Genomic DNA, 14,468 nt, shown 5'->3' with positions numbered 1-14,468 from the left:
CAGAGTTAAATGTGGTTAAAAAAGTAAAATACCTAGGGGTAAACATAACAGCAAAAAACTTGAGTCTATTTAAGGACAACTATGAGAAATGTTGGTCAGAAATTAAGAGAGATTTAGATAGTTGGACAAGATTGAAACTTTCCTTGTTAGGCCGAATTGCTGCTATTAAGATGAATGTACTGCCAAAAATGCTGTTTTTGTTTCAAACATTACAGATTGTGGACAAAACAGAGTGCTTTCGGAAGTGGCAGAGAGATATTTCCAAATTTGTCTGGCAGGGCAAAAAGCCCAGAATTAAGTTTAAGATATTAACTGATGCGAAAGAAAGAGGGGGCCAGACTTAAGGCTGTATTATGAATCAGCAGCTTTCTGCTGGCTAAAAGACTGGCTACTTCTCGAAGACACTGATGTACTGGATTTAGAAGGTTTTAACAACACTTTGGGTTGGCATGCATATCTATGGTATGACAAGGTTAAGATTAACAAGGTTTTCAAGAACCATATTGTCAGAAAAGCAGTGTTTAACGTCTGGACAAAATATAAAGACTTACTGGAAAATAAAACTCCAAGGTGGCTTTCACCATTGGAAGCTAAGGCCCGAAAAAGACTTAATATGGAGGCCAATTGGCCAAAGTATTGGGAGATACTAGAAAAAGACGGAGATAATTGGAAATTGCAGAGTATGGAGAAAATGAAAGATAAAGTGCGAGATTGGCTACACTACGCTCAGATTAAGGAAGTTTTTAAACTTGACAAGAAGTTAGGGTTTCAGGTGGAAAAATCGAAGCTGGAAACGGAATTGTTAGAACCTAAGACTAAGGTACTTTCAAGAATGTATAACTTGCTGTTAAAATGGAACACACAAGATGAAATGGTAAAATCGGTTATGATAAAGTGGGCACAGGACATTGGGAACAATATCATGTTTGAGGACTGGGAAAGGTTGTGGACCACTGGGCTGAACTTCACTGCATGTAATGCTTTGAAAGAAAATAAAACAAATTCCTTCCAGTAGCACCTTAAAGACCAACTAAGTCAGTTCTTGGTATGAGCTTTCGTGTGCATGCACACTTCTTCAGATACACACAGGTTCTCCATTCCCTCCATATACATTTCAAGCATGCACACGAAAGCTCATACCAAGAACTGACTTAGTTGGTCTTTAAGGTGCTACTGGAAGGAATTTGTTTTGTTTTGACTATGGCAGACCAACATGGCTACCTATCTGTAATTGAAAGAAAATGTTATGAAAATGATATACAGATGGTACATGACCCCAGTCAAACTTGCAAATATATACCATTTGTCCGATAATAAATGTTGGAAATGTAAAGTAAGCGAAGGAACGTTCTTTCACCTCTGGTGGACCTGCCCTAGAGTGAAGGCTTTATGGGAAATGATATATAATGAGTTGAAAAAGGTATTTAAGTATACCTTCCCTAAGAAACCAGAGGCCTTCCTCCTGGGTATTGTCGGCCAGAGGGTGTTAAAGAAGGACCGAACCTTTTTTTTGTATGCAACAACGGCAGCAAGGATACTCGTCGCCAAGCACTGGAAAACCCAAGATTTACCCACACTGGAAGAATGGCAGATGCAACTGATAGACTATATGGAATTGGCCGAGATGACCAGCAGAATCCGAGATCTGGGAGAAGAGACGGTTGAAGAAGACTGGAAGAAATTCAAGATTTACTTACAAAAATATTTTAAATTGTATGAATGTTAAGATGGATGCTAGATCATAAATAATCTGGCACCACTAAGTTAGATGGTGTTATGAAGATAAGTGAGATTTAAGAAAAGATAAATTTTTGGATAATTATTAGATTACATCTAAATTTTTAGGATTTGAACAAAGGATATCTAAAATTAGAGAAGAAACATGGGAAAATTAGATAATAAGATTGGAAACAAATTTTTTTGTGTGTATGAGGAACGCAGGAGCGGGAGATGTGAGGAAGTCCAAAGAAGCTAAGAAATTATGTTAAGATACATGTTATATTGTTTCTTCTTTTGTATTGTATTCAAAAATTGTTAATAAATATTTATTTTATATATATATATATATATATATATATATATATATATATATATATGCCACCCTTCATCATAAGATCTCAGGGCAGCTCACAGAATGAAACACAAGACAAAAACAAGTAAATAAGTAAAACAGAACAGCAAAACAATACCTGAAGTATACCTGAAGGTGCGTCTCCACCCGCATCGTTCTGCTCAGACACTGAGGTCCAGCTCTGAGGGCCTTCTGGGGGTTCCCTCACTGTGAGAAGTGAGGTTACAGGGAACCAGGCAGAGGGCCTTCTCGGTAGTGGCGCCCGCCCTGTGGAACACCCTCGCATCAGATGTCAAGGAAATAAACAACTATCTGACTTTTAGAAGACATCTGAAGGCAGCCCTGTTTAGGGAAGTTTTTAATGTTTGATGTTTTATCGTATATTTTAATAATCTGTTGGGAGCAGCCCAGAGTGGCTGGGGAAACCCAGCCAGATGGGCGGGGTATAAATAATAAATAATACATTATCAATACAGTGGTATCTCGGGTTAAGAACTTAATTCGTTCCAGAGGTCCGTTCTTAACCTGATACTGTTGTTAACCTGAGGTACCACTTTAGCTAATGGGGCCTCCTGCTGCCGTCGCGCGTCTGCCATGTGATTTCTGTTCTTATCCTGAAGCAAAGTTCTTAACCTGAGGTACTATTTTTGGGTTAGTGGAGTCTGTAACCTGAAGTGTCTGTAACCTGAAGCATCTGTAACCTGAGGTACCACTGTATTATTATTATTTATTTATTATATCCCCTCCCCTCCTATACCTGTTCTAAAGCCACGCAAACTGAATGCAAGTCTGCTCATCCTTGCGTTGCAGCACAGACTCTTCCAAGACCCTGATGGGGGATACTGGGATCAGCATTCAGTCCAGTTGGGTGATTCAGATGTACGCCCATGCCGCCTATCAGGAGCTGAATCCTTGCTACACCCAGGATTGGCAAATGGGAGTGCAGGCTCAGGTGCAGACTGGGGCACAGGGTAGAGCTGATGGAGCAGGAAGGCTTCTCTTAGGTCCACAATCTGGCCATTTAAACAGCCCACACCTGGAGCCCTTACCTGTTCTTTCCCTTGTCGGGTTCCCCACTCGCCTTCTTGTCAGGTGTGTGTGCAGGAGCCAGGCCCTGTGACCAATAAGTATTTGCAGGACTGGGGCCTTCCTAAGTTTGTTCTGAAGAGGCAAGGCGTGGCCTCACAGGTGAGGCTGATTGGTAACTCACAGCACCTGGTGGCAAGAGCTGGGAAGGGATATAAGGTCAGCATTTCCCTTTGGCTTTTTGCCACAGCAACACGCTTCCTTCCTTGTTGCATTTGGCTTCTTGCTTCCTGATCCGCAGCTTCTTGATTCCCTTCTTCTTGATCCTCGGACCCTTGACTCCTTGCTTCTTGATCATCGGACCCTTGACTTCATGACTCCCGGCTCTCTGACCCTCAGACTCTTGGCTTCCAGACTCCTGCCTTCTGAACCCCCGTTCCTGCTCACACCCCACCATCTTGCCCCCAGTCCTGACGTCCCCTGCCGGGACTTCGATTGCCCCTGAACCAGACTGTGACACTTCCCTCAATTCAAGTGATGGTTTTATGACCTTGTTGTGGCTAAGGTGGTTGTCATGTTCTGCCAGGTAGGAATTTGCACACTGGTCAAATTGGATCCAGCCTGGTGGTTTTGCCTACCTCATAGCAATCATCACAACTTGTTTGGGCATTGGGGCAACCTCAGTCTGGGATGGAGGGAAGGTTGTAGTCTCTGTCTGCCCCTCCAAATGTTGGGTATCCTGTTAAAGGGATTCTGGGGAGGAGTGGCCATGTCTTCATGCCCAGCCATGGCCCAGGGCTGATGGCACTCCGCCAGACAGCAGTCCTTGCAGGGGTTGCCCTATTTGAAACCCCTGCACAGATTGACCAGAATATCACTTCCGGCAGGCAGGCTGGAAGTATTTAATTGCCCAACCCCAAGCTCTTACATCTGTATTCAATGAAGATGTAGCCTGTTTTGATCCAAAAACCAGGCTCAGTTGTCTCCTAACTATTATTTATGGTGGGTTTTGATGTACAAAAGTGGTGTGTAACTTCGCCTTTAGTGCTACAAGTCTTAAGGTTTTCATTCTTTGGGTTTTGTGGAAGGGGAGAAACAAAAACTTGTTTTCAGGTGTGCCTTTGTTACATGGTTTCTCTCTCTGCATTGTTTAGATTGAGCAGTTAAACTAGTTGCTGATCTTCGGAGTAATCGTTCTGAAAAATCTTCAGGCAAAACTGGGACATGTTTTGTCCCAGTTAGGGATTCTGGGTGGGGAAATGGTTCACAGTAATGGGGGGGGGGGAGAGTATATTTAAATTTCCTGATTTTTGTAGTATTCTTGTAATATGTCATATAGTCTCTCTTCATGCTGCTGCCTTGAGAACATCTCTCCCAACATGCACATAAGCTCATTTCTGCTGCTTAAAGTGTGTATAGTGAATGTGTGTGTGTGTGTGTTGGGGGTGAGAGTGCGGCAACATGCACACCCTTCCCTCCATCTCTTTGTGTTCACACCACTGTGCAGTTAGAAACTTTTCAGATTTTAAGCATAGGGGATGAGTCCATTTTAACCAGGGAAATGGTAAAAGTAGTAGGAAATTATTGTGTGACTGTAGGTTAACATAATATGAAATAAAAGCTGTTCTGTATAACAAATTACATAGATTTTGTAGAATAAACAAAATTGTGTTATCTATCTTAGGGTTGCCATATTTCGGGAAGTGAAAATCTGGACACAAAGGTTGTTGAGCTTTTTATTTTTTGCCTACATTTGTTGAGTGATTTCTCTCTCTCCAAAATATCCCCCCAAAACAGTTTTTAAACCATTTTTTTTTTTAAATTCCGGCAAAAAAACCCACTCCCACAATGGGCTGCCATTTAAATTTCCTGAACATTTAGAACCGCTGCCAAATTCCGGGAATGTCCAGGAAATTCCAGACATATGGCAGCCCTAATATCTATCTATCCAGGTGTGGTTGCTAGCAGTTATTGAAAGTAATGGCATACTGAGTTAAAGGAGGAAATTGATGTGTGGGACAACTAAGAGTTTTTAAATATTGGAACGAATCAAAACGTGTAGCTTTGCTGACTGAATTTTTGCTTTCTTTCCAGCTGAACAAGCAACAGCTACAGATTGTGAAGGAGCGCTTTCAGGCCTTCCTAAATGGAGAGACACAAATTGTGGCTGATGAAGCATTTTGTAACGCCGTTCGAAGTTACTATGAGGTAAGTTGAGCGTGGTTGTTCCTGGGGCAGTGCCTAAAATGGGTGGGAACTTAAGCATGTGTGTAAAAATCCCCGCCCCCAATTTTATAGTAGTATTTGTAAGTGTGTGAGCTCAAGGTTACTTAATTGTGTGAATACAATATCTTAATTCTGCTCGGTGCCTTCTAGGGATTGGAGTTGACAGAGTTTCACATAAGATTTTCCGAACAACCAAAAAATGTTATCTCTTTCCCCACACTGATGGTGACATGCTGCTGTTCTGCTGCCCCGTCCACCACAAGTCTAGAGTCACCTTTTGACACATTCTTCTCAGCTAGGGATGAAAGAAGGCATCATTTTCTACTCTGCTCTGGGTTTGTCATATGCAGTAGTGTTTCTGTTCTGCTGCAGTTTGCCTTCTGCCAGCAATTACCGTATTTTTCGCCCTATAGGACGCACTTTTCCCCCTCCAAAAATGAAGGGGAAATGCGTGTGCATCCTATGGGGCGAATGCAGGCTTTCGCTGAAGCCTGGAGAGCGAGAGGGGTCGGTGCGCACCGACCCCTCTCGCTCTCCAGGCTTCAGGAGAGCCGCAGCGCCAGTCCCACAAGGTCGGGGGACAGCGGGGAGGCGGAACGCCGCCATCCCGCCGTCTCCCGATGTGGTTTGGAGGCTGACGGCGGGGAGACGCGTGCTTCTCCCAGCCGCCAGCCCTGCAAGCTCCGGGGACAGCTGGGAGGCGCAGCGCGTCCTCTTGCTGTCCCCGGACTTGGTCTGCAGGCGGGCGGCGGGGAGAAGAGTACTTCTCCCCGCTGCCGGCCCCACAAGTGCCTGGGGGGGGGAATAATTTTTTCCCCCTTTATTTCCCCCCCAAAAAACTTGGTGCGTCCTATGGGCCGGTGCGTCCTATGGGGCGAAAAATACGGTAAGTTATGTGTCTCACTGTCCACTATGGTGATATTGCAGTAGATAATACCAATCCTGATTGATTTACCTGAGATGAATAAGAGAACATAGACAATTCCCACTCCTGTTTCTTGTTTTCATTGGAATTCTCTGGCATCCCTACTCTCAAAATCTGAATTCGAGATACCACCAGCTTAACTTTAGAAAACGAGGTCCCTGAGGCCTGACCGAGGCAGGAGTTACTATCGGGAAACTCAGAAACTAGGACAAACGAGCCCACCCAATCCCCTCTGCTAGGAGAGAAGGCCGGATCCCCTCACTTGACTGAGTTGGAGGAGTGGCTGAACAACACAAGAGCACAATATTTGGACTTGGACAACTATCCCTACATTCTGATAGGGCTGTATAAAGATCTGCTGAAAGAATACTCAACACAGATAAGCAAAGAGCCAATCAAAATTTTCCTCTTGGAATGTTTGGGCCTGCTTACTTCCCTGACTTGGCGAATTAGGAGAAAAGAAGACTGCCGTCCCCATAAAGCAGTCAACAAGAAGCCAAATGGAAATATAATCCAATCAGGCACTGAAATACCACCAGTTTTTTAAGCTTTCAGAAACTGGTAGGCTGGAATCTGCTGATTATCTACTTATCCAAGCAGCAGTACCTCCTTGTTTCCATATGGTCCAACCCTTCCAAGTCTGGTGCCTAATAGAAACTTCATCATCAGTACCTTACCACATTCATCACTTTGCACCAAAGTTGATCCATCTGAGAGTTAAGCTACTTCATCCTGTCTTCTGCATACTTCTTAGCTATCTCAAGTAAACACCCTTTGAAGAAGAGTGGAACATCTTCATTCTGGAAACCTCTGCTTGTGTCATTGATCCTACCATCATAAATTTAGTGCATGAGCTAGAATATGTCATTTTTTGCAGCAAAATGTTTCTCGAGCATAGCTCATCATATCCTACATATAACGGAATAATTGACTCAATCAATCAATAAAATAATTAAAGCATATTCATGGAATTCATTCATTGCAGATCATATATGTGAAGTGCACAAACAGATATCTATTGGTGGACACCACAGAATCATCCCAAGAGATTGCAAAGATTAATAAGCAATTTTTTCAGCTGGGTTAGCCATCTTTTTTCAGTACTAAAGACCCCAAAAGATATGATGTATTATTAGCTAGAGTATATATTTTATATATACTAATATGTTTTATTTTGTATATACCAATATATTTTATTTTTTACTAATATATTTTATGTGTTTTTAATTTTTTTTCATGTTTTTAGGAGTATTATAGAGGGCCCTAACTACAGTGGTGCTTACTTTACAGCATCTAAAATATCTGTCAAATATGAAAATCCAGAAATCAGGTTTTGAAGAACATTGATGTAGGACCTTGGAAATTGAAAATCAGATTTAATTCTGGCTTCTATTTAATTTTTCTGCCTTTCCCTGGATCTTTTCCCATTCTTGCTGTAACATTTTCAAAAAACATCTCTTTTTACCATGAGGTTGAAGCCAAAGGGCTTGCAATCCTAATTATAGATCGCTAAGGATGGAGAGGTAAATTTCCTCCTGCTTTCAGCCCATATTACAGATGATACCACATTATAAATGGCATATGAAGAGCTTAAAAAGTCTTCTGCAGAACTCTGAATAGACTTCAAGTCACAAGCTTTTGTTGTGGTGATATAAAGGAGCACTTCCCCAATGGGAACATTTTATTACAGTCCTTTTGTAATATGGGCCCAGCACTGAGACATGGACTATTTTGGCAAGCTGTAGAATCAGTGAACCAACTGAATGTCTGAAGAATATGCTTCCTAATTCTGGTGGCTGTTCGCTTTGAGACAATTCTACAGAGCAGGCCTGCAGCACAAATTTGGTGACGTTCCCAGTACAAAGTAGACCTTGATCACAAGGCTAATTATCAGCAGAAGAGAGACTGTGCTTGCAGCGATCATTTAGTTATGCAATAACTCACTTGAAAGAGAGCAGTACTGTGCCACTGGTAATGCCATTGGTCTTGGCTATTCCAAACAACATCTACTCAGAATCGATGGGGGGAAACTAGAAGAATCGAGTCTGAAAGCATACTGGCAACAAAAGAGAGAGGAAGAGAGAGTTCCAGAAGTAGAATCCAAGAGAAGAGAAGCAAGCCTTAAGCCAGTATTAGGAGGGGAAAGATTGTATTCTGGTGTGCCAATCAAAATGCCCTGGTTATTCTCTGGTTTCCTGTGTGCCAAAATAAATGCTTTTCTCCTAAGCACCAGCTTGAGGCTTAGCTCTTCCTTCCACACTAGGAAACTGACAACAGAATGCTATAGAGCCTTTTGAAGCTCTGTTCAGAGTATTTACTATAGGGAACCAGGCATACTTTCAACGAAAGGGGGAAAATGGATTGGAGGGGTAGAACTGTATTAGTACAAAGTTGGGTATATAGATGTCTGCTGCAAGAACACTAAAGTCTGGGCCCTGTACTGCTGTATGTGATAACTTTAGCAGCAATGTGGTTTCAGGTTTAGTGCTAGACTAGGGCTATGGACCAAATATTTGCTTAGATTTGAAGCTCACATGGTGAGGCAGTTGCGTTCTTAGCCCAAACCACATCAAGGGGTTGTTATGAGGATTAAATATGGAAAGGTAAGTCTGTGCACCGTCCTGAGCTCCTTGGAAGAAGCATAGGATTTAAAAAATCTAAATTTTATTATTACTAATAGTATTTTAAGGGGCTGGGTTTTCTGAGTAGTTAAGAGCATGTGTGTCATTAACCAAAGCACGTACAGTGGTACCTCTGGAGGCAAACGGGATCCATTCCAGAGCTCCATTCGCATTCTGAGTAGAATGTAACACATGACTGCGCGTGTGCGGGTCGCATTTTGCCGCTTCCACACATGCGTGTGACGTCATTTTGAGCGTCTGCACATGCGCGAGCGGCGAAACCCATAAGTAACACAAGCAGTTACTTCTAGGTAGGCATGGAGCGTAACCTGAAAAAGCTCAACCTGAAGCATATTTAACCTGAGGTATGACTACTGTATATTATTGTCCCTACATTCATAATGCAAGATCTAAAAACAGGAGATCTGTGCACTTTTTCAGCAGCTGCTGATTACTGCTCTTTGTGGTGAAACTGAGTAACTGTAGACTCTTGGAAGAACCACCAAGAACTGGCCTGACGTCACCCACCCAGAGTGTCCATTGGTTCTTCCTAGTCAGGAAGGAGTATTAAAAATGATCCCTTCCCGGTCAATTGGTGCCAAAGAAGGATAGAACTTTTTTTATGTATGCTACAACAGCAGCAAGAATACTTATTGCAAAGTACTGGAAGACACAAGATCTACCCACCCGGGAAGAATGGCAGATGAAGGTGATGGACTTCATGGAACTGGCAGAAATGACTGGCAGAATCCGGGACCAAGGAGAAGAGTCGGTGGAAGAAGATTGGAAGAAATTTAAAGTTTATTTACAGAAACATTGCAAAATTAAGGAATGTTAGAAGGAGGCTGGAATGAAGTTATGTGGCTTTAGCAGAAATATTATAAAGGATTAAGTAAAAATAGATTGTTAATGGATGAAAGGAGGAAAGCTAAAGTTACATTATATTAAGATAAATTATAGGATAAAAATTGGGAAAGATGGAAAGGATTTGCTGAAATAGCTAACCGAACTAGAATACAAAAAAGGGAGGTACGAGGAGGTCAAGGAAACAAGTAAATGAAAGATAAGTTATGGGAAGGTTTGTTGTGTTTTTTAATTGTTTCTATTCTGTTTTTCTGCTTTTTATATATTTTTTTTCTTTCTATTCTCTTCTTTCTTTATTGTGATGTGTTATTAAGTTTTTGTTTAACTTGGAATTATTTCTTTCTCTTTTTGTAACATTTGAAACTTTAATAAATATTATTTTTTTTAAAAAAATGATCCCTTCCTATTTTAGATGTCGGGGACTGGCTGGATGCAGAGGAGTGGTGGGAGGCAGCAGTTAGGGATCCCGCAAGGGAAGAAGGCTCAGAGCCCAGGGGATTGGTGGTGGGAGGGTAATGTGTGGTCAGAGGGAGGAGGACATGTTGGAAGCTGAAAGGGCAACAGGGTTTAGTGAGCAGGAAGAGCAGTCCAGAATCAGAGGCAGAAGTGGAGGCTGCCAAGGGGCAGCAATGAGGCAGGCTGCTGAAGAAGCCAGGGGGTCTCCCCCTCCTGCTCTGACCACCTCCTCTCCCCGCTGGTTTCCTAGAATACGCAGAGAAATATAAAGTATTGAGGAGAGTCTGGTTGCGTGCAGACAGTCTGCAAATGCTTGGAAAAACCCCTGGAGAAGAGGGGGCGTAGGTGGCTGTGGGAAGGCAGGAACCTTCAGTCCTTGCAATGGCCTCATTGGGGCAAGACCTACTGGGAAGAGTTGCTGCGATCGCTAGGCCTGCACTGTTTCGGGGTCTTTTGAAATAAAGTGTTCACTTCACGAACACTGTTTTTTTTATTGCTGGCCAATGCCTGACTCCAGCTCCCGACATTAGCTGAGCTTTGCTTGATCAAGGAGGTTTGCCTGAGCTCTATTGTGTTTGCATGTCTGGTCGGTCTTCTTGGTCTTGACTGTTCTTCTGCATTGCCCTTGGGTCCAGACTCCAAATCGCTAGTCCAGTGTGAGCAAATGCTTAAACATTCTGCTTCTTATTCCAGCCAATGCAATCCACCCCACTTCCCAGACCATTTTTTAAAAAGTCATAGTCATTTGCATACTTGCGACTGAAATGTGTCTGAGAGCGCTCTGTTGCAATGAGCAACACCGAATCTTCAAGAAGTTGTACCCTGTCAAATCATGAACTAATTTTTATGTAAACTTGAACAGGGCAGTACAGTCATACCTTGGGTTAAATGTGCTTCAAGTTAAGTATTTTCAGGTTGCGCTCCGCAGCGACCCGGAAGTAACGGAGCATGTTACTTCCGGGTTTCACCGTACATGCATGCGCAGACAGTCAAAATGACGTCACGTGCATGCGCCGACGCGGCAAAATGCGACCCGCGCATGCGCAGACGCGGGTTACGTTTGCTTCAGGATGTGAATGGGGCTCTGGAATGGATCCCATTCTCATCCCAAGGTACCACTGTATGTTGAGTGGAGAAACTGCAAAAACAGGACAATGTATCCATGGCTGAAATCCCATAAAGAAAAATGAGCAGCAAAGTGCTAAATTTATGTAATCAGCGTTCATGATTGCTTGATGAAAACCAATGGAGAGCAAATTTATGCCTTCAAAATGGCCTGTTCCGGTAACTGAGGACCTCTTGACAGGAATCTTGTTTGATATTGGTGGAAGGGAGAAAAGAGTGGGTACGAGGGCTTTGCTCAATTTGCATTTTCCACTACAGTGATATACTGAAAGGGCAAACTGGGAAATCAGGATTTTTACAAGCTTGTATTCTCTAAAGAAATAGTTGTAATGCTGTTGGAACAATTGTTCTTATCATGTTCCCTTTTCAAGGCCGCCTTACGATCTACCTGAGCAGTAAAGAGACTGCTTAACGGCTAAAAGTAGTCTGTAGTTGGCGCCGAGGGGTAATATCAATATCGTTTTTTCTTTTCTTTTTTGGAGACATGCCTTAAATAAAACATCATGGCTGAATAAATTAATTACCCGCTCTACTTGTATGGGAAATATTATGGCTGCAACACTTCTGTTTAGTTAGCAGTAACTACCTCATTAAGGAATTGGTTCCACTGTCTGATCTGCCCTTGTTACCAAAACTTTCCTCTAATTACTCAGTTTATTTATTTTTCACTTTTAGCAAACGTAAGTTCATTGTCTAGCTCATTGCTTTCAAATGTAAATAGGCCTTTTCTTTTCCTTTATTACCCTATGAGGAATTGTGTTATGGTGTGCCTACTGAATATGCATTATTTTGTCTAAATGAAGGAATTTTCCTGCTGTCCTTACATATCACCTATCTGCTGGCCATGTGTGAGTTCTTGCTTTCTCAATCTGTTCCCCATAGGCCTGAAGGGGGCAGGGAGGACAGGAGGGCAAGCAGATCAAACTTTTAGGCCCCAGTGCCCATTTCTTCATCCTGATGTGGTTGCGAAATCTTCAGATAAGCATTATGGGTGAGGTACAAAGTCCGGACGAGTGGAAGACCAGCTAGTCTTTCTCCTTTCCTGAACAGGCGGAAGAGCCTTTATATTGTTTACATAATCCAAAGAGTTATGGGGGGGGTTTTCCTAAAAGTGGGGGGAGAGTATCAGAACCTACCATAGGCTGTAGTATTCAATAGTTGTTCTCTTCTATATGTCTGAATTGGTTGTGATTCCTCTGATACTGAACAGGATAACAGCTACAGCTGTTGGTCACCAATAGGTAACCATGGGCGATACTGTAACTGCTTTTCAACATGGTGATATTTCAGCTGCTAAATATAGGGTTGCCATATTTCAAAAAGTAAAACCACCGCCTTCTAGAAATTTTCCCCAGATGTCATTTCCGCCTTTGAAATCCTGGTAACGTCTGGGAAATCTCAGATGTATGGCAGCCCTACTAAATACCGTGATATGCTGATAATATCACAATGCATGGAATTTATCTTGGCTGCTTCTTCCCACCTTAGGGAAGGAAGAAGTAGCTGAGATACATGAACCAGCCCAATGTGAGCCCCAATGCGTCTCAGGCTTGTGCGTGGTCCAGAGGGGCTTGATTGAACTGCTTAGCTGATATGGGGGGGGGGACTGCTATTTGACTTTTAAAAAGGTAAAGGTAAAGGACCCCTGGCAGTTAAATCCAGTCATGAACGACTCTGGGGTTGCGGCACTCATCTCGCTTTACTGGCCGAGGGAGCCAACGTTTATCCGCAGACAGTCTTTCCGGGTCATATGGCTAACATGACTAAGCTGCTTCTGGCGCAGCTGGAGCAGTGCACAGAAATGCTGTTTACCTTCCCGCCGGAGCAGTACATATTTATCTACTTACACTTTGACGTGCTTTCGAACTGCTAGGTTGGCAGGAACTGGGACCGAGCAATGGGAGCTCACCCCGTCTTGGGGATTCGAACCGCTGACCTTCCGATCGGCAAGCCCTAGGCTCAGTGGTTTAGACCACAGTGCCACCTGTGTCCCTATTTGACTATCTGTAGTCAAGTGGCCCAAGCTTACCACAAGGAATGGAGAGCAGGTCTACTTCTTAACCTTTTCTGGCTTACAAAAGTATTAAGATTTATTTCTCCAAGGCGTCTAGAATACAGCTGTACCTCGGGTTACATACGCTTCAGGTTACAGACTCCACTAACCCAGAAATAGTACTTCGGGTTAAGAACTTTGCTTCAGGATGAGAACAGAAATCCTACGGCGGTGGTGGTGGTGGTGGCAGGAGGCCCCATTAGCTAAAGTGGTGCTTCAGGTTAAGAACAGTTTCAGGTTAAGAACGGACCTCCAGAATGAATTAAGTTCTTAACCCAAGGTACCACTGTACATCAAATAAGGACTGTCTTCTAAACAATTAAATCATATCTCTGTCTGACTTTAGATCTGCATTTAAACAGAAAGCTGGATCCCCCCCCCCCCGCCGCCCTGCTGTGCACAATAATAACCCTTAAGAAACACCCAGAAACTATTCAAAATACATTCTCCCTCAAAGCTCCTATTTACACCTGGCAATACAGAATGCTGAAACCGCACTTGTCACATAGATCTTTTAGTAAATACAACCTTGGTGGAACAAAGAAGTAAGCCATCCATTCTAATGGCTTCTGAAAGCTCAACTAACAAAACCTGGATGACTTTTTAGAGAGAGTGAGAGCGAAGCGATGTTTATTTCCAAAGCACTTTTCATCCTGTGAGTTTTCTAAGCAGATGCTGGCAGAAGGTTAAAATTGTAAGCATTCCCTCCTTCCCCGTTGCTTCATCTCTCCAAGTTGGAAAGGAAGAAGAGGGCTTGGCCCTCTTTTATTTATATATAATAAAGGCTGCTAGAGTTTCACGTTTTGCCTATTCACCAGTAGTTTTGCTCAATAAAGGTAATGTTCCTAATGCAAATAGTCAACAGGCTGATACTTAACCAGCCAGGTGTGTGTAGGTAACTCTTATTAATGGGTAAGTATTGGGAATTACAAGTGGAATAGAGAAGTGAGAATTGCTGGGGGGGGGGGGTCAATAAGGAGCCTCAGTATTGCAGCAGAAAAACTTGAAAGCTGTGGTCTTGTTCCTTTTATCCATTATTTATAATGCCATTATATCATACTAAATTTCAATTTTATTTTCTTCTGTATGCATTTTAAGCAC

At 42.7% G+C, this 14,468-nt stretch overlaps 1 protein-coding gene across 3 annotated transcripts in view; it reads left to right on the top strand.

The window, feature by feature from the left end:
- CADPS2 (calcium dependent secretion activator 2) overlaps positions 1-14,468 on the top strand; it is a 351,450-nt gene that overhangs the window by 67,980 nt on the left and 269,002 nt on the right. For all 3 annotated transcript variants that reach the window (XM_081878161.1, XM_081878160.1, XM_081878159.1), the window contains exon 2: positions 5,192-5,305. In XM_081878161.1, the coding sequence (XP_081734287.1) occupies positions 5,192-5,305 (114 nt within the window). The remainder of the gene's footprint in view (positions 1-5,191; positions 5,306-14,468) is intronic.

This window comes from Podarcis erhardii (assembly GCF_964252035.2).
Source record: "Podarcis erhardii genome assembly, chromosome: 10".
NCBI classification, from domain to species: domain Eukaryota; kingdom Metazoa; phylum Chordata; class Lepidosauria; order Squamata; family Lacertidae; genus Podarcis; species Podarcis erhardii.
The sequence above is the reverse complement of the archived record's forward strand: the minus strand, read 5'-3'. Positions and strand labels throughout refer to the sequence as shown.